The sequence below is a fragment of the Trematomus bernacchii genome, unplaced genomic scaffold (assembly GCF_902827165.1).
Source record: "Trematomus bernacchii unplaced genomic scaffold, fTreBer1.1, whole genome shotgun sequence".
In the NCBI taxonomy this organism is placed as follows: Eukaryota; Metazoa; Chordata; class Actinopteri; order Perciformes; family Nototheniidae; genus Trematomus; species Trematomus bernacchii.
Window position 1 is genome coordinate 3,327,814 of NW_022987524.1, and position 19,854 is coordinate 3,347,667.

A 19,854-nucleotide genomic window follows, 5' to 3' on the forward strand; every position below is an offset into this window, starting at 1 on the left:
TCAGTTTAAAAACACACGACACGGAAGTTTGAGAGAGTTGGGCTGATTGTTGTGGTATGACAGTGCTGGTGAAGGGGTAACATAAACCTTGGCTGTCTGAAATAATTTGAGCTTGTTGTTTCACAGCTGATGGTGCTTTCACGGACACCCTGCCTGTCTGGAATAAATGTGTTCCTTAAGGCCAGTGTCCACAAAGCGCCTTTTTCTGAACGCCAGCGTCTGTTTAAAATTGATTCCGATGAGAACAGGCAGCCGAAGCACCCAGCGTCTGTTTTCAGAGCACTCCAGCTTTTTTGTGCGGCCGCTCAGAGCGCTTCGAGTTGAACATTCTTAAAACTTTTCAGAAAAGCTCTGGTGAAGTAACTGTAAGCTTGTGTTTAGCCGTGTCTGAACGACGGAAACTATCATCCCAAAAAACCCAAAAGCCTGTTTGTTGGAGCAGATCTGCCAGGTGGCCACCAGATGTTGCTGCCGGTGAATGTTGGACTTCACCGTCCTCTTCCCTTGCTATATGGCTGTCAACCTGAGCGGTCACAGCATTCACTCAAAGTATTAGAGAAGGAACCTTCTGGTTGGTGCTTATAGTGAAAATATATATAGTAGCATTAACAGATGATAATGCTAGTCGGTCTTAGAACAGCTGTTTTTGACATATCGTTGTTATAGAAACAATAAAAAAGTGCTAGAAAAAGGCGCGATGTGGACACGGGCCGTTACTCATGTTTGTTCACTGGAATCTCATGTGATGAAGGTAGGACTGACCCTGATGAAAAATGTCTGTCTCCGAAGTTCTGTTGTAATGTGTTGGAGTATTGTCTTCAAAGCGGAAGGGCCTCCAGTGGTCACTGTGAGTGTGTGTTTGTGTGTACTGGTTCTCCAAGCCGGGAGTGTGTATGTTCAGAGCCATTGCAGTGTCCAGTGGCAGACCGTGTTTGCTCTACAGTCTTGCTCAGTGACTCCTATCTTCTTATTGGCAGATTCTTTGTGTCCCACGATGATGAGATCTCATGGTCACGTTTACAGCTTATTCATTCACATGTTGCCCTGAGAACAACCCGAGCACAGCACTAATGGCTCTGTGTGTGTGTGTGTGTGTGTGTGTGTGTGTGTGTGTGTGTGTGTGTGTGTGTGTGTGTGTGTGTGTGTCTCAGTGCTTCTCAGGGTCCCACTCTGGAAGTTTCTTCACTAAGGCCTTATGGTCCACCCCCACACTGGCCACCAGGCCTCCTTTGTTGAGCGCTGTGCCGCTGTAGTCGATGTCCTCTCCCTTTAGCGTGGTCATGTGGCCTCCTACAGTCATGGTGATTACATGTCATCAGTACAATGCACAACCCATAATAAACATGCCTTGCAGAGATCATCACGCTATTAAAAAAGTTCAATACAAAAGGGCCTTATAGTCTAGTTGCAAGCACTGTGAACCGGGAAATGTTGAGTACCCCAAAGTTTCATGATAGAAATGTATAGTACGTCCCCAACACATAGAAACTGCTGGATGATAACTTGCATATGTTGGGCAATTTGCACATTTAGCATAAAGTACGTTAATTAGAATTAAATATCATTATAGCAAAGACAATAGTTAAATAATGGCTTGTCCGATTTGGTTTTGGGGGTTATTGAGGATGCTAAATCAATTTCTGACAGTCTCAGGATCTAAAATAGCAGTTTCAACCAGAAAGTGGACATATTTGTACTGTCAGTGGGCTGATTTTGACTAGCATGAGTATGTGTTGTGACCTTTTGATGTATAGGAGCACAAGATTTTTAATACTAGTTGAACATTACATTTTTACATTTGTATGTGTTTTTTTTTTTTTTAAATATTTTTCTAGTTATTGTGCTTTTTATCATGTTTTTAATTATTGTTTTATTATTGTACTCCCATTGTGTTATTTAATATTTATTGCCTGTACAGCACTTTGGTCAACTGAAGGTTGTTTTAAATTTGCTATATAAATAAATAAAGATTGAGATTGATTGAAGATGAAAATGATTACCTCTACTGTGGATAGTCCCCTAAAACTGCAAAACCGACCAAAAATGAATCAAATCAGCCCACAGAGAGTACAAATATGGCCACATTCTGGTAAAAACTGCCATTATGGATCCCGAGAATGCCAGAAATGCATTCAGCATCCTCAATAACCCCCAAAACCATTCCAAAACTGTCAAAATCTGCCAAGCCATTTTTTGTATTATTGTCTGCATGAGCTATAATGCTAATTAACCCAACTTAAGATAATTGTGCAAATTGCCAAACATATGCAAGTTAGCATCCTGCAGTTTCTATGTGCTGGGGATCCCTACTATACATTTCTAGAATAACACTTTGGGGTACTCAACATTTCTGGGTTCACAACAGGACTCTATGAGCTGTAAACAGACTATAATATGTTATCTCTTTAGAAATACAACTGATATCTAAGCATTTAAATATGTTTAGGTTTGGAGAATGCTTGGTGCAAGATATATTATTTACACCCAACATAAATACTACAAGTATATATTAGAATAAATGGCCTTACTAGAAGTGAGAGTTCCTACATGAACAAACCATTTCCGGCCAGCAGTTTTCTTACTTCAGTTTTATCTGAGAGACTTTGGCTCATGGCAAATGAAGTCCAGTTAACAATGCGTTCCCAAACAAACAGGGGTGTTTATAATTTAGTCGACAGGAATATCTGAAGAGAATTTGAAGCAGTAAAAGAGAGCCACACATTGGAAAATAATAGCTGTTACATTACCCAGAGCGCTCAGTAGTGCTGCACCGGCGCATATGTCCCATTTCTTAATAAAGGTGACATGGATGTAAACGTCTGCCTGGTCCATGGGAATGGTTTCACTTGAAGGCATCTCTAAAAGTGACAGGACCTTATATCCTGAGGGAGAGAGAGACAAGGTCCAATATGATTATTTATCACACTAACGTATGCTGATATGGGGCGGCTGTGGCTCAGTGGGTAGAGTGCTGAACTTCGAATCAGGGGGTACCAAGTTCGAGTCCCACTGCAGTCAGCATGTCGTTGTGTCCCTGGGCAAGACACTTCACCCCAAATTGCTCCTGTGGGGATTGCCCACTGTACTGAATGTATGTAAGTCGCTTTGGATAAAAGCGTCTAACAAATTACATGTAATAATGTAATGATATAAAGTCCTACACATAATATTTTGCATAAATCTCTTTACTGTCCATTACAGAGCGAGGGATGCTCCCCCTCAGTCAAGAACGCTGCGATCCTCTGCTGCTGGTTTGTTAGAGGAAGCTAACTCCTGCCCTCTGCTGCCTCAATGCACTCTGAAGCATCTTAAACTGTCACCTGGTTTAGTGTTATTATTATTAATATCATCCCATTGTGCCATTATCTTGAGTTGTAATCACAATGTGCACTTGCACCATCGTCCTTTTAATGCGCTGTTATTGGTAACTGTATTCTATGTGATGTCTATTTTGGTGTCAGTTATTCCAAATGTGTGGATATTTAGAACAAAGCAGGTATGAAAAATGAGAACCAGTTTACTTTTTTTTCATTTTCAAACATATGCTTCAGTCATCCTTTAAAGCAGCATCATTGCATCAATACATATACTCGCACTGTTCTATGTACACTGATAGCTATAATATGGAACTGGCAACCCTTGGCTAGCAAGTGGGGAGGAAGTATGGCACATAAAAGATCACAAATGGATACAATTATTTGAACAGTTAAGAAAAAAATGTTAATAAAAAATAGGAGTACCAAAGCGATAAAGGAAGTGAAGAGAGGGAAACAGTGTCTTGACATATTGGACTAAATTGCCCATGCTAGTTCTTTGGCAGAGAAAATGTGTCCAGTGAAACTGAACATCTCCAGTACAGTTTTTAACAGTTGAGCTTAAACGATAAAAACGTTATAAAAGTCTTAAAGCTCACCTATTATGCTATATTTGAACAATATATTATAGGGCCATATCTATAATTCAGCCCCGGGGTCCGTTTAATACCGGGGCTCGGTACCCACCCCTAGTCTGCAATGTTCAAAACAACAGATAAAGCCAGAAATCTAGGTGTAGTCATGGACTCTGACCTGAGTTTCAACAGTCACATTAAAACAGTTACTAAATCAGCCTACTATCACCTAAAGAACATATCTAGGATTAAAGGACTAATGTCACAGCAGGATTTGGAAAAACTTGTCCATGCTTTTATCTTCAGTAGACTGGACTACTGTAATGGTGTCTTTACAGGTCTCACTATTAGAAAGCTGCAGCTGATTCAGAACGCTGCTGCTCGAGTCCTCACTGACACTAAGGCGCCGTTTACACGAGGAGAAAACTGCTTGTATCTGCATAGTTTCGCGTGCGTATAGCCCTATTATTTACACGAGGCCGATAGAAACTGACCCCACAAACGATAACGGGTCCCAAGGTGGATAGATTTGCAAACGAAACGCTCTGGGGGCTCAACCGAGTCCGTGTAATCACCTCTATACGAATATTTCCTGAAAAAATAACGATAGCCCCACCTCTCCTGCTCACTGTGTTAATTAAACGCACAAGGGGTTCTTGAATGAAATAATATTATAAAAGGCAAACCAGAATTGTTAACGCCCAATATACTCCTTAAACAAAATAAACAGAGTCAGATTTCATGCATTGATCCATTATATTGACAAAGGAGCGATCTCACCCGGTGTTTGTAGAGAATATCTCTCTGAGCGAGTCCTCTCCACAGAGACGTGCTCCTCCTCCTGTCAGTAGCTACTGCTAGTGCTACTGCTACTGACCATGCTACAGATATTAGTGCAAAAATATACAGCTCCTCTACCACAACCATCAGCAACAAGTGGACATGGAGAATTACATTAACTACATGTTGCTAAATACACCGCGGGGCGTAAACAGAAGGGTAGCCATGGCAACATTGCTGCGGGGCTGCTGCGGAGTCTTCTTCACTGCTTTTGGTGTATTTTGTGGCGGAAGTTACAGCGCCACTTACAGTCCCGGCATATGTACTACAGCGTTTCCAGCGGTCTCGTTTGAACAGACACGTTAAATGAAACGAATGCATGTGAACGGAAGACTTTTTTGAATACGCATACTGTGCATAAACGCAAACGTTCCCGTGTGAGCGGGGCCTAAGAAAGTGGATCACATCGCTCCTGGTCTGAAGTCTTTACACTGGCTTCCTCACTGACACTAAGAAAGTGGATCATATCACTCCTGGTCTGAAGTCTTTACACTGGTTCCTCACTGACACTAAGAAAGTGGATCACATCACTCCTGTTCTGAAGTCTTTACACTGGCTTCCTCACTGACACTAAGAAAGTGGATCACATCACTCCTGTTCTGAAGTCTTTACACTGGTTCCTCACTGACACTAAGAAAGTGGATCACATCACTCCTGTTCTGAAGTCTTTACACTGGCTTCCTCACTGACACTAAGAAAGTGGATCACATCACTCCTGGTCTGAAGTCTTTACACTGGCTTCCTCACTGACACTAAGAAAGTGGATCACATCACTCCTGTTCTGAAGTCTTTACACTGGCTTCCTCACTGACACTAAGGCCCCGGCTCCACGGGGACGAAAACGGCAAAACGCATCGGAGTAACGCAAATGCAACCGCAAAAAACCTTCCGTCCCCACGCAATATACACCGGATTGTGTCAAGCTCCACGAGACGGCTCCGTTTACATCCAAACGCTGGAAAAGCTGCAGTACATATGCCGAACCTGTACGTGGCGCTGTAACTTCCTCCACCAAAAGCTGTAACTTCCTCCACAAAAGCAGCGAAGAAGAATGGTTGTCATGGCTGCACTTCTGTTTATTCTCCGCGGTGGGGGCCAAGGGATCCGGGCAGAGTTTTTTGCCAGTCAACGTGTGAATCTTCCGGACAAAATTATAAAAGTGCCGGTCAAAGGTCTTCTTTGTTATTTATTGAGCTTTAAAACAAATGAATAACGACGATATAATGATATATGAAAATAAAATACACAGAGCCTATCTCTTTTTCCTCTCTTCTGACAGCGTCAGTGTCTGTCTCATGCAGCAGCTGATCCAGTAATGATGACTCGACAGTAAAAATAAACATATTTATAACTAGTTTAGGTAGTTTGAGAGGTAATTAAAATAGCTATTGTTGTTGTTAACGAAACACATCAGCAATGATGCGGGGTACGCGGAGAGGTGGGAAGAGGTGGGGAGAGGCGGGGCTATGAAACGGATGACCGTATAGGCGACCCCACGGCCCCGTTGGACCCCCCCAGAGCGCTCCATTCCCAGATCTATCCACCTTTGGACCCGTTGTCGTTTGCGGGGTCTGTTTCTACGTTTCCCTTACGGCGTCGTCGAGCTTAGAGGGCTATACGCATGAGAAATATGCGGATTCAACCCGTTTTCGTCCTCGTGGAGCCGGGGCCTGAGAAAGTGGATCACATCACTCCTGTTCTGAAGTCTTTACACTGGCTTCCTCACTGACACTAAGAAAGTGGATCACATCACTCCTGTTCTGAAGTCTTTACACTGGTTCCTCACTGACACTAAGAAAGTGGATCACATCACACCTGTTCTGAAGTCTTTACACTGGTTCCTCACTGACACTAAGAAAGTGGATCACATCACTCCTGTTCTGAAGTCTTTACACTGGTTCCTCACTGACACTAAGAAAGTGGATCACATCACTCCTGTTCTGAAGTCTTTACACTGGCTTCCTCACTGACACTAAGAAAGTGGATCACATCACTCCTGTTCTGAAGTCTTTACACTGGCTTCCTCACTGACACTAAGAAAGTGGATCACATCACTCCTGTTCTGAAGTCTTTACACTGGCTTCCTCACTGACACTAAGAAAGTGGATCACATCACACCTGTTCTGAAGTCTTTACACTGGCTTCCTGTGTGTCAAAGAATAGATTTCAAAATACTGCTGCTGGTTTATAAAGCTTTGAATGGTTTAGGCCCAAAATACATTTCTGACCTACTGCTAAATGATGAACCATCCAGAACTCTCAGGTCTTCAGGGACTGGTCAGCTTTCTGTCCCCAGAGTCAGAACTAAACATGGTAAAGCAGCATTCAGTTATTATGCTCCAAATATCTGGAACAAACTCCCAGAAACCTGCAGGTCCGCTGCAACTCTTACTACTTTTAAATCCAGGCTGAAGACTTTTCTTTTTGCCGCTGCTTTTACAGGGGTAGACATTAAGGGTCGGTGGAATTGTATTATCACTGGCCCCACCATTGTAACCACTAACCCAAGAGCATTCGTCCAAAAAAATCGACTAATAATGAAGAAAATGAACACATTTGTTGCAATAGTAATTTATGCACAAACTACATTACTACTTGTACTACAACATTTGAATCATCAGTTCTTCCTCATTTTCCTCAATTGTTCATATTTGGTTTATTAAAATAATTATATTGTGGTCTGCTATTATCATTATTATGAGTATTATTATTAGTATAATGCACTTTCTGCCTTCCTGTCATCAGGAGTTAGAAATGTAATGGCTATGTAATAGATTAGATTAGAACCTTCATTATCCTAAACTGCTGGGACATTTCCCAATAGCGAATATACCTTTATATTTTCTACTCTTCACTTACTTGTCAGCATAGGTCGGCATTGATGTACAGAGCCGACTAAAGACCTTGTTTATATTGGCATCATATAGAGAGGTGCAGTGACACGTCCTAAAACCAGGAAGTAAGCTGCGCTCTGGTTCCCTCGACAAAAAAGCAATGGGATTTCTCCATAGGGTTTTGGAAAATAGCTCGAAATAAGGTCTGTTGAAAACGAACCTGTTTGATAAATGCACATTTTGTTCAGCCGGATAATCTCCACATGTCTACCCTACTTTTATAATTTTCGAATGATAAATCTAGATTTATGATTCGAAAATTATAAAAGGGTTTTAGGACGCGTCACTGCACCACTCTATAGAAGCCAACTCCATCGATCAAGCCAGTGTGGCTGAAACTTCCTCTCCCTCTTCTTCTCATACTCCCTGTCACTCTCCTTTAACCTGTTAAGCCCTGAGCCTGTTTTTCAGGTCTCAGGCTCAAAAATGACATTCCCAGAACAAATGACCATATCTTCCCTTCTAAAAGGGTTAAATTAATAACCTTTTTTTCTCTCAAAGTAATGATAAACCTGTGAGTTGGATGTAGAAAAGTCAGAATCAATATAGATGTTTTTTATTTTAAAGAAAATTCAGATTTTACATAGTAAAAAACTGTAAATTATAGTGTCGGTCCAAAAATTCTTTTTTACTTATAGTTAAAAACTACCCTTGGATGATGGTAAGGTAGACTAAAAGCTTTAGGAATCCAAAGTACAACATATAATAAGTACCCTGTATCAAGATTGATGCAAAACAAGTGACATTTGACCTTTTTAGAGAGGTTTAGCCAAAAACACTCCACCTCTGAGGTGATTTGGGTGTAAATGTTTTTTTTTTTCATATCTCTGGAACCCATTGGTCGATTTTGATGGTTGACACCTCTTTCTCACCGTTAGAGCCAATAGAATCGAAGGGGGAGTCCCCCACACACACTCATTGTGAAATAAAAAGGTGGGGGCTTTGCGCATGTAATTTTGCATTAGAGTGAAGCTACATTCTAGCTCTGACATCTAGAAACGGAATAGCATGGATTATCCGTTTTATTGATCATGGATTATCAGAAATCATTTCAAAGGGACACAGACACATTGGATTAACCTATGGATTAACTTCAGCAGCGTTTTTATCGTTTTAATGCCATTGAAGACCACTTTGGAGAGACTACAGAGCCAAGGTAACCTTGTTAGCATTTTTAGCTACCTAGCGTCACCTGTTTTGATGTCTGTTTTTGTTTATAACGTCGCAAATCCGTATAATTCAGTGATAATGAGGGTACCCATCGATTCTGTGTCACCTCACGATGTGAATCGATGTCATGGATGTGGAGAAAAGATAAATAATAAGGTTTTGTGAGTGATTTTTGGTGCAGTAATCTGTTAGCATTTTTCGCTCGTTGCTAATTCAGAGGCTCAGTGTTAGCATTGTGGGTTTTCTTTTGATCAGTTAGATGAGTTTCTTCCCGTTACATGGATATAAAACATTCATAGTTTATTAAATGAACATGCCCTCAGACACTGTTTCCTGCAAGATGTTGCGGCAGTGCCCCGGTACCGGGGTCTCTCGGGCTTAACAGGTTAACTCCTCCGGTGACTTTCTTTTATTTGAAGATAGTTTTTTGCCCGGCGCTTGGCCGGTTATCGCTGGTATTAAAAACATTTTGGCGAATGGTTAGGTGGTGCGAAAGTCTGTAGTGAACGAGCAGGCTCCCGCTCACAGCTGTTTGCTTTTCACCCAACAACGACAACCGCCTCACGAAACGCTATGTTGTAGCGTTAATAAAAGAAACAATTTAACAAAATTGCTAGTCAAAATACCTATACCACAGGACCATTTATTTTTTAAAGCAATATTTTTAGTGGCCCGAGCGGGCAAGTGGAAAGTACGTTATGCTGGCCCGGGGTGTCTAAATAGTGCTTCCGGGCCAGCGGGCCATTTATAATGTCAAGCCCTGTTTTAATTGATATATTCATATCTTAAACTGCATTGTAACTTGTATTATCTTTGCTTTTTATCTTTGCTTTTAAATGAGTGTTTTTAAATGTCATTTTATATCATTGCTTTTAAATGAGTGTTTCTAGATATCATTTTATAATATGTTTCTTAATGCTCTTCATGTCTTTCATTTTTGTAAAGCACTTTGAATTGCCTTGTATTGAAAGGTGCTATATAAATAAACTTGCCTTGCCTTCATCTTGATTATTACGGCTTACACCTAATGAAAACTCAAAATTCAGTATCTGTAAAAATTTGAATAACATAAGACCAATGAAAACACTTTTTGCAGAAGGCCGACATTTCTGTAGTAAAAATCAGTTTTTGTATTGGTCTTATGTAATATTCTAATTGTTTGAGATGCACCTGTAAATGTAAAATAATCCTGTACAAACTCACCAGCGCCTCCTGCTTCTATGATTGTTGTGGAGTTTCCAAAAGCATCCTGAACAAAACTCTTCACTTTCCCGGAGTGGGAACGGGAGACAATGGCCTTGGGGGTGCTGACACTGTAGGAGGACCGGGCTCTCATATTTGACCCCTGACCTACAAACGCCCAGGCTGAGGGGCAGAGGACAGGCAGGCAAAGGGAGAGAGAGGGAGAATGAACTCAATACAGATTATTTTGTGAGGCACATTCCAGGTTTACTCCTTCACAAGTGTTTAATACACACCAGTGGAGTTGTGGAGGAACACACTTACCAGTGAAGCCAGTGAATGGCACGTGTATGACCCCAATGACTGGTTTACCATCTACAGCCACACACACCATGGTGGTCACAAACTTCACCAGATTCTCTATGGAGAGAGAGATCAGCAGATAGAGAGGAGGGAGATGGAATAGAGAGTAGACAGCCAGAGGACAGAGACAGGGGAACATTTTGTAATTTAACAGGCTGAGTGAGGACCTACTGTCAGTAGATGACCAAGTAAACTTTACTGGCCCCCCCAGTAACAGGATGATTGTTGTAGAGAGCTCTATGGCATGTTCAGACGACTTTCCATACATAGGGGAAAAACAAAAATACCCAAGACCCCGAGTTTTAAAAAAACCTTTTTTGGAGCCGCGCACACCAACAACAGTAACAAAATGACACATTTTTGCCTAATATACTTGTTTTGTAGTGGCGGGTGTTTCGTTTGGGGATGATAAGCTTGTTGGGATCATGGCACTGTGGGATAGCTTTTCCCCACACCAAGCATAACGGAGTCGGTGCCGTCGGATCCCCGGTGAAAGTAAATCAAAACCAAGGATAACTTTAGAAGTTTGTCCAGGTCCCAGTTCAGAGTCTTTTCAAATATTTTTCCATCGCTGTCCGTCTTGTCACCGCAATCTCTCCAATGCATCACTTAATTCTAGGGGTGTAACGGTTCACAGAATTCACGGTTCGGTATGTACCTCAGTTTGGGGGTCACGGTTCGGTACGGGTTCGGAATCGGTACAACAAGAAAAAGCAAAAAAAAGTCCCAAATGCATAATTCCAGGTTTGTTTTTTATTTGTTTTGAAAAGTAGTGCAAGTTTCAGTTTAAAAATAAGGAACTCTAACATTTTGAATAATTAACTTTATTACAGTTAAAAACAAACCACAAACACTCAGATGGCCATTTTATCTATAATGGCTGATGTCAAACAAAAAGGTTCAATGAACTGTAAAACTAAAAAGAATGTCTTGAAAATATTACAAAATAAATAATAAGATAGTGTTTCAATCACTTTCAATCACAATCAATAAAAGCCGGGGTCCTCTATTCTATTGCATAAGGGCGCAGCATAGCCGTTGAAAAACATATGCCAAAAGCTTCCGTTATTTATTTTGGTCTCTCGGCTTTAATGTCTATTGGCTTCTTAAAAACAGCGGGGATAAGCTGTTGAACTGCTGTTGTCTTTTGCCGGGCTACGGTGATTGCCAAATCTGGGTGATGCCTTCTGATATGATTTAGCATGTTTGGCTTGTGTTACCATTAGCATACCGCACAGCTGTCGAACAACGCTGGTGTTGTGTCAAATTATGCACCCCTGTCGTGAAATGCACCCCTTGGCACGGGAACGAGCATTTGAACGTATAGTCCGCTATTCTATGTTGTCTTTTTGATGGTTGGGTTGTCGAATCCTGGATTTTGCATTCTTTCGTCACTTATTTTTCAGTTAATTTTTTATTTAATATATGTTTTTATTTAATTGTGACGTCCTGTCTGTATGCTTGTGCTTGTACTTGTGCTTTACAATGTATTGTTTATTTTTACATCAAATGCTTGAGGCTGGGATTAATAGCATTTCTTTTATTTTGGGGGGTGCTTTTTATGAACAGCCTGGTTGCCACGATATGCACCCCTTGCTATCTCTGACAATAAACGTGTCACATACATGACACTTGCTCCATTTATTGGTACTAGTCCTACAACTATACCCTCCAAAGTGCTTGAGGGTGGGATTCCTAGAAGCATCTTTTTTTGGGGGGTGCTTTTTACGGCAGGCCAGGGGGTGCATTTCACGACGGGGGTGAATAATTTGACACAACACCAGCACACCGTCCTCGTCCGATCCACCACTCGCACACTCGTTATTGTAGTCCACAAGGGAACCCGAAATGTTCCCACACAGCTGATTTAAAAGAAGCAGGTGGGTTCTAGCTCTAGTAGTGGATACTGCCCTGAATGACAGACTTTTTTCCCACTCGTAAAAAAAAGGCGTATTCGTCGTGTGACTGCATGCACCGAACCGTGACGGATACCGTTACACCCCTACTTAATTCTACTGTAATAAATTAACAAGTTCATTAATGCGCTACCTACTGCCACCCACTGGCATGGAAGAGTATTACATTACTGAGCCAGCCACTACATTGCAGGCACAGACGCTCAGAAATGACACATTATTTGCAGCAACTAACTTTTTGGTACCAATTAAGTGAAATTGGAGAATTTCTCACGCACACTGGTGGAAAATCACTGCCTAACACGAACAAGTGCTTTCCAATATGTCTGCTTAAAGGATCATGAAGATGAGTTCATGTCTTTGAGTTTAAATGTATACCTGTGTATTCCTGTGTAGCGTCCAGAGGATCGATCCACACGGTGACGCTCTCCGCAGGAACGTCCCTACCCCCCTCTACTTTTTCCAGTATGTCGGCTGGAATCTTCTGGCTCCAGGCTGCAGCCTTATCCAGTGTGTTGTCATGTTCCTCACTGTTCACCTGAAAATGAAAACACACACGAGTCCTGTGCAGATCTTTAAGGCTCAGGAATTAGATGGTCCTCCTCCAATCAGAAGGTCTGTGGTTTGACCCCCCTCATGTAGTGTCGAGATGTCCTTGGGCTGGATACTTTACCCAAAATTGCTGCTGATGGCCAATGTCTGTCTGTCTGTCTGTCTGTCTGTCTGTGTGTGAGTGACGTGCGGTGAGTTTCATGCTGGTGAGGCACTGACTCTTTCAGAGTCAGATTTACAAATATTATATTTTGACCTTAATCGAAATATTCGGTTATTTTCAAAAGCTTTTTTTAGTCTGATGCTTCAATTCATTTTAAACGGACCGTTCAACAAAAGGATACCCAAAATCTATATATTGGATTGTTCTTTCTTAGTAAGATCCCATTTTCATTACAGTTGTGGTCTTACCTTGACTTGAAGATGAAGTCCATGCTATCCTTCTGGACAACAATCTCTATTACTTTTTTGTAAAAGTCCTCCTTATCTTCCTGTAGTTTCTAAAGTCTAGTTTGTTGTTTGCGTCTACCGTCTCTGCGTAGAATCACAGTAGCAACAAGAACCTGTGGGCTCACGTGCGCCCCCTTCAGTGCGGCAGAGGTTATGGCTGCCTCCCCTGGTGCATTTTCATTGCCTTTGTATGATGAGACCAGCGGGCCTAAATATCATATATACGTGAAATAAGTTATTTAGAGACTATGGATGGCGAGGATAAATGTAATAAAGGGATCTACAAACATTACATTGGTGACATACAGTGAGATGGGAACAGGCATGCGCTTAGGGCCCGCTTTCCAGCCAGTTTCTGTGGGGTGATGCATTCTGAGGTGAGGCAGAGCTCATCTGTGCCTCACCTCAGAATGCGTCACCCCACAGTAACTGGCTTGAGCGCGCTCACAAAATAAGTGGCCGCGCTAAATTAGTGCCCGCGCTCCAGCCAGTTACTGTGGGCTTACGAGAGGCAGAGCACGTCCCTGCCTAACTTCCCCGTAGTTGTAGCGAGCTCGGCAAATTTGCTGATTTTGACTATAAAAAGCGATTGGAATCATACATAAATCACACTTACAACACAGATCAGTGGAGACATTTTATTATTATTACTGTTTAGTTTTTCTTTAGTTGTTTTTCCGTTACATTGGAGTATGACAGGTGAGGCTCTGCCTCCCCTGACTGCACGTCGCTGATGTGTGTGTGTGTGTGTGTGTGTGTGTGTGTGTGTGTGTGTGTGTGTGTGTGTGTGTGTGTGTGTGTGTGTGTGTGTGTGTGTGTGTGTGTGTGTGTGTGTGTGTGTGTGTGTGTGTGTGTGTGTGTGTGTGTGTGTGTGTGTGTGTGTGTGTGTGTGTGTGTGTGTGTGTGTGTGTGTGTGTGTGTGTGTGTATTTGAGGGGTCTCGAGGACTGAGAAAGCAGTCTGTTAGAGCCAGTCTTCTGTTTTTGTAAAAAAAGGCCAAATATTGTCACCTAATCGTGACCTCTGTAGTCAAGGAAGGCTTAATTTCTGTCGAGACAGTTTTTAACCGTCAACTTATTAAAGGTAGGGTAGGTAATTTTGGAGAAACCGGCTCGAGATCGCTAGAATTTGAAAATACACAGCCGGAGAAAATCTGCCACTTCCTTACAGAGCCCCTCCTCCAACACACACGAACGCGCACATGACCAATGAGGGCACGAGATAAGTTTGTGCACAGATGGAAGGCTGACAGGCAGGTAGGCCATCCAGTTATTTTAGCCGGGCCGGCTAAAATGATTGGTCGTGCTTTTTACAGTACTACGGCTTCCACAGATGACTTTTCTTTATGGATTTTTTGTCAAAGCACTTAAGATATTCATTGCTATCGGGATGTTAAGAGCATTCCATGGAATATAACAAAAAGTGTATCTCGAGCCGGTTTCTCAAACTTACCTACCCTACCTTTAAGTTATGTTATACAACGTAAAGAAAGAAAGAAAGATGTTGTTGTTTGTTATTAGTGTGAATGCTGATAAACAGGCTCGGGGCTCAACTGGTTAACAGACTGTCTCCGCCTATTCTTTTCTGTCGGATGGAGACTTCATACTGACTTCAACATGTTCCACATATTTTATACATTATTGGTGACGTGTGGTTTCAGTTCAAAAGTTTGCAGTTAAAATATTCTGATGCTTTTCAAAGTGTTTTTACTTTCTTTTCTCTTCTTAATACACATTCATTCACTACTACTTACATTTAATATCTAACTCCTTCAGCCTACTTTCAGCTATAAACCATTCAACTATTAACTTATTCAGCTATTTCAGGACATTGAGGCTATACATTTAGTTGTTTATACCTTTTTTAAACCTTCACTATTTTTCCTACTCTTCCAGTTTAACATTTCACTTTCAAGTTTTCAACAAAGTCATTGCAATGCATTTGAGCTGTAACAATTTGATTCAAATCATTTCACTTTTCTGCATTTCTCCGCTAAGTTCAGCAACACACTGACTTGGTTTCTGTAGCTAAAAGCTACCATTCAGCTAATAACATATTCAGCTTTTTCTGCATTTTCAGCTAAATTCAGCAACAAATGTTCACAGTTTACAGCATTCACACGCATTTTCTGCAGGAAATGCATTTTCTTGTTTTATTTGACTTTTGCCTCTTTATTTTGATTTGTATGACAATTCTAAAGGCCTATTTCCTTTGTTGAATATTTGTGGAAAGCCTTTTATTTTATGATGATTACACACAAGTGGCACATCATCGACATATGATTGGAAGGCAAACAAGTCACTCACCGTGACTTCGGGGAAGGTGTTACTTATAAGGTTGAACATCTTCCTATGAGACTGCAGGTCGCCTGTAGTCAGAAGCTCATTGGCTCCCTCCTTCGTCTTGCCCTTTGACTTCTCGTTCAGGCTATTTTCATCACGCACCTTCTTCACCTGTGGAGGAAAAAAAGAACAACTCACATGCTAATACACTGAAAAAACTGAAGTATTGACTTTGATTAAATGTATTAGGTCAACAAATGGCACATAACTGTATCAGGTTAGTTGACAGCAAATATATTAAGTTGAAGCTAATATTTTATTTAAACTTAGGTGTATTGCTTTCAACTAACCAAAAACAGTTATGTGAAATCTGTTGACATAATACATTGAATTAAAATCGGTGTACGGCATGAAGGCTCGGATGTAGAGTCATTGGTTCAGATGACTGCATGTGAAACTGTATCAGTCAGGAGCTGCCACTGTGGTGCAATAACCCTTATATGCAATATGTACCTGGTTAACATTATTATTATTACTGGCTGCCTTCTTAGTTCGACAATTTTAACAGTGGAACAAGAATCTTTGAGTAACTCTGTGCAATATATAATTGAAGCGCTGTTATCTAGCTTCTACCACACTGCATTCAGCTGACTGTTAGTCATTTATTTGATAAATACTGCTGCTGCTACTTTTCTAACCGAATGTGTACTTTTGTAAATGTTTATAATTTGTTCTCACAAATGTGTACTTTGTAAATTGTAATTTTCTTTTAAATATGATGTGCATGCCCTTTATCTAGTAGCGTTGTATTTTTTGTCTCTATCTATACTTTTGCTGTAACGATATAAATGTCCCCTCTGTGGGACAAATAAAGGTATTCTAAATCTGCCCTATGAAGGAAGTAGATAGTCCAATAATATTAAGTTGAACCTAATATTTTTTGTAGTCAACATGTCAAGATGTCCTTGGGCAAGATACTTAACCGAAAATCAAAAGTCAAAACTATGATCAAACAAATGAAACAGGCTCAGCGAGCTTCTCATTCTGAATAACTTAATAACTTAATGGTTCTCGGTTAAATATTTATTCTATGGAAACAACTTAACTTCTGTTTATTGAGCTGTGAAAGTAAAGTGTTTTTACCTCTGTGCCACCGAGCAGCGCAGCCTCCACTGAGACAGCCAGCAAGTCCCTCAGGTCCACCGTCCTCCGCTGCCTGCAGACACAGAACATGTGATGTTAGAACAGCACTAACGGAACTTTCACCTTTCTTCACACACAACCTGATTAAATGTTGTCATCCATTTAAGCTCATGGAAGGTGAATGAGTTGTGTGACATTGTACCTGGTCTTTTCAAATGAAGCCTATATTTTGTGCTAATTCACTAGCTTATAAAAACAAACATTGCCATGTCAGACAATGACAAAGTGTTCGCCCTTAAACTACTGAAAGACATACAGTATAATGGTGCTGCGTTCAGCTCAGCAGAAGGGGTGATCTGATTAAAAATGAACCTTGCAGAAGTCCTGCAACTAACTATTGTTTTCATGAACCTGTTCATTATGTTGTAGATTTCTTGTTTAGCCTATAAAGGATCATCAAATAGTAAAGGTACTACAGGTCTGCAGTGTTTCCCCTAGGATGGAGTCATAGCAGCGGTGCTAAGGCACGCGGGCCCAGCAAAATGTGCGCACGGAGCGCGTGGAATTATTTAGTGTGTGCGCGTGCGAAGTGCGCCCCGCCAATATGTTTCTACAGTATGTGTCTGCCAGCACATTTAAGGCTCATACACATACTACACATCCACATAACAAACAATCAAAAATAAAATGTATGCAATTTAATTATTTTAACCTGCTTTATTTGGGGGTGGACCTCACATCCCCCCCGGGACGATTTTTTTTTTAAATGTTGAAGTGAAATGCATCTATCTGGAGCACTTTGAGCACAACATGAATGTATGGATACAGCTCTCAACACTCAGATGAAAGGGAGCTGTATACTTTTCAATAATCCAAACATCTTTAGAATATGATCACAACCAATAACAAATCATTTAAACTTGTTTATTCTTATCTTATGTTACCTAGTTAGCATTCTTTCTTTTTATTTATGCATATCTTACTAATCACTCCCCTTTTAAACAGTTTTTTTTACTGTCCTATAGTACACATTGGAATGATTTATTACTTTATTTTTTACAACTATATTAAATAGATGCTGCTGAATGTATATAGGGGAAACACTGGTCTGAGATCATATCTGTAAATGTCTTGTTTTGTCGGTCCAGATATAGATATTCACTTATATATCTAATATCTATTTTCTTTTATATTGAAGCATTTTATGGAGCTAATTTATTCCATCATTCTGGGAAAGCAGGTGGAGTTGTGTTTTAGTTTTAGTTTAGTGATGTATGCTAGAAACAAAGAGGAGCAAGAAAATCTCCAAATTTGCTTGGCTGAAAACAACACTTTCTCACATTTTTGTATCCAACATGAACTATTAATCGATCATCAAAATAGTAGCCCATTATATTCCTGTTGATAGATAGCTCTACTATTCTTTAAAGTCTACTTTCAGGCTTCAGTAATCAATACATCAGACACATGTCCGCCTGTCCTAAAACGTAATAATGTTCACGACCTAGTAAGCAGCTTCTTATCAGAACACTCACATGTAGTAACAGCTCATACAAGACACGGCACACTGATCAATAGTCGAGCAACACACTTATCGATATTCTCCCCGTTCATAAACACTTAGACAGTGGCTGCTGCAAGTATTGTACTTGCGTATCATTTTGACATATTTTTACTTTACCTGGGTATTTTCATTTGATATTATTTTATACTTGTACTCTACTACAGTACATGTCAGAGGCAAATATTGTAGTTTTGACTGCACTACATTTATTTAACACTCACCATTACATATACATTACATTGTACATACAGAAACACATGATATGCTGATGTGGTTTAATGCAGTACTGTACTGATAATCTACACACTGTTTCTAGTATCTAAACTGGACCACATTGACCAAGTACAACACTTAAATGCTGTTACGTGTGTAAACACAGGATTATATTTAATAACCATAAACATATAATACTGTGAAAGATCCATTATGTTACCTTTGATACTTGGGTGCATTAAGCTGACAATACGTCTTCTATACTTTATAATATTATGCTGAAATGGGACATTGTGCAGAATGAGTACTATATTTGACGCCAATACTTTTGTACTTTTACTTAATTAACAACCAGGGACTGATGAAAACTAGCCTCTCTGGCTAAATCACACATTTACATGATGGACTTTAGTGCTCATGTTAATTATTTGCATTATCCATTCTTAAATAAATAAAAACAAATACAACATTTGGATATCCGGATTTTTTCTTGTTATGGAGTATTTTAAGACCATAATATTTGTACTTTTACTTAAGTAAAGGATCTGAGTACTCCTACCACCACTGGACATGGGACGAGTCTCACCTGAAAGCAGCGATGTGGTTGGAGATGACCCCGGCATACAGGTGGTAGATGACCCCGACTCCCAGTAGGCAGAACAGCCCCAAACCCAGGGGTGACAGCCGGATTCCCATCGGAGACATTGTCCGAGTAAAATACCCTACAAGTTCTATTTGAACAAAATAAATTAAAAAACAAAGCCGGGGGCACGGGCCTGGCTAAACAACAGACTAGAGATAAAGCGTTAAACTAGCTGACGTGGCTGTCATACAGCAGGTCACCGGCCACTTCACCTGGCGGATAAATACCGACATGTACCGGTAGCAAACAGCTGAGAGGCGGATAACTGTCAAAGAACAAACGGGCTATTCTGGACGAGTTGGCTGGCCGTTTATCATCGTCCGACGTGTCACTGACGAACATGTACCGAATAACTCGCTGTTCCCTCTGTTTGTCGCGACATTCCGTTAGTTGGACAGCTTCCCTTTACTCTCGCCGTTAACTTGAAGAGAGCCAGGGGTTCAGTGGTGTCGAAGGCAGAGAGGAACAATCACACCTCTGTTCAGACATTTTGCTCTCCAGCGTTACAGGCGTGACGTCACAGCGGAGAGGTCACTGCTCACTTCTCTTCCGGGTTATCCCTGGGTTGCGGTCGAATAGTCCAAAAATCAGCTCCTAACGTCTATCCCTAACGTCTATCCAGGGGCGGATCTAGAAAAATATTCATGGGGTGGCAGGAGATTTTGAGGGGTGGCATCCCCTGGCAGATGCTGATTTAATCGCAGTCATATCAATCAATGTTAACTTGGAAAGCCACAATATTAATATTTTAACT

At 40.8% G+C, this 19,854-nt stretch overlaps 1 protein-coding gene across 1 annotated transcript in view; it reads right to left on the reverse strand.

Annotated features, from left to right (window-relative positions):
- bpnt2 (3'(2'), 5'-bisphosphate nucleotidase 2) overlaps positions 1–19,619 on the reverse strand; it is a 19,719-nt gene extending 100 nt beyond the window's left edge. The window contains exons 1-8 of the mRNA XM_034119812.1: positions 19,044–19,619; positions 16,681–16,753; positions 15,562–15,708; positions 12,633–12,792; positions 10,300–10,395; positions 9,997–10,158; positions 2,748–2,882; positions 1–1,290 (exon numbers count right to left, since the gene is read on the reverse strand). The exon at positions 1–1,290 is cut by the window's left edge and continues 100 nt beyond it. Of these exons, the coding sequence (XP_033975703.1) occupies positions 1,148–1,290; positions 2,748–2,882; positions 9,997–10,158; positions 10,300–10,395; positions 12,633–12,792; positions 15,562–15,708; positions 16,681–16,753; positions 19,044–19,162 (1,035 nt within the window). The 5' untranslated portion in view covers positions 19,163–19,619 and the 3' untranslated portion in view covers positions 1–1,147. The remainder of the gene's footprint in view (positions 1,291–2,747; positions 2,883–9,996; positions 10,159–10,299; positions 10,396–12,632; positions 12,793–15,561; positions 15,709–16,680; positions 16,754–19,043) is intronic.
- Positions 19,620–19,854: the final 235 nt, after the last annotated feature.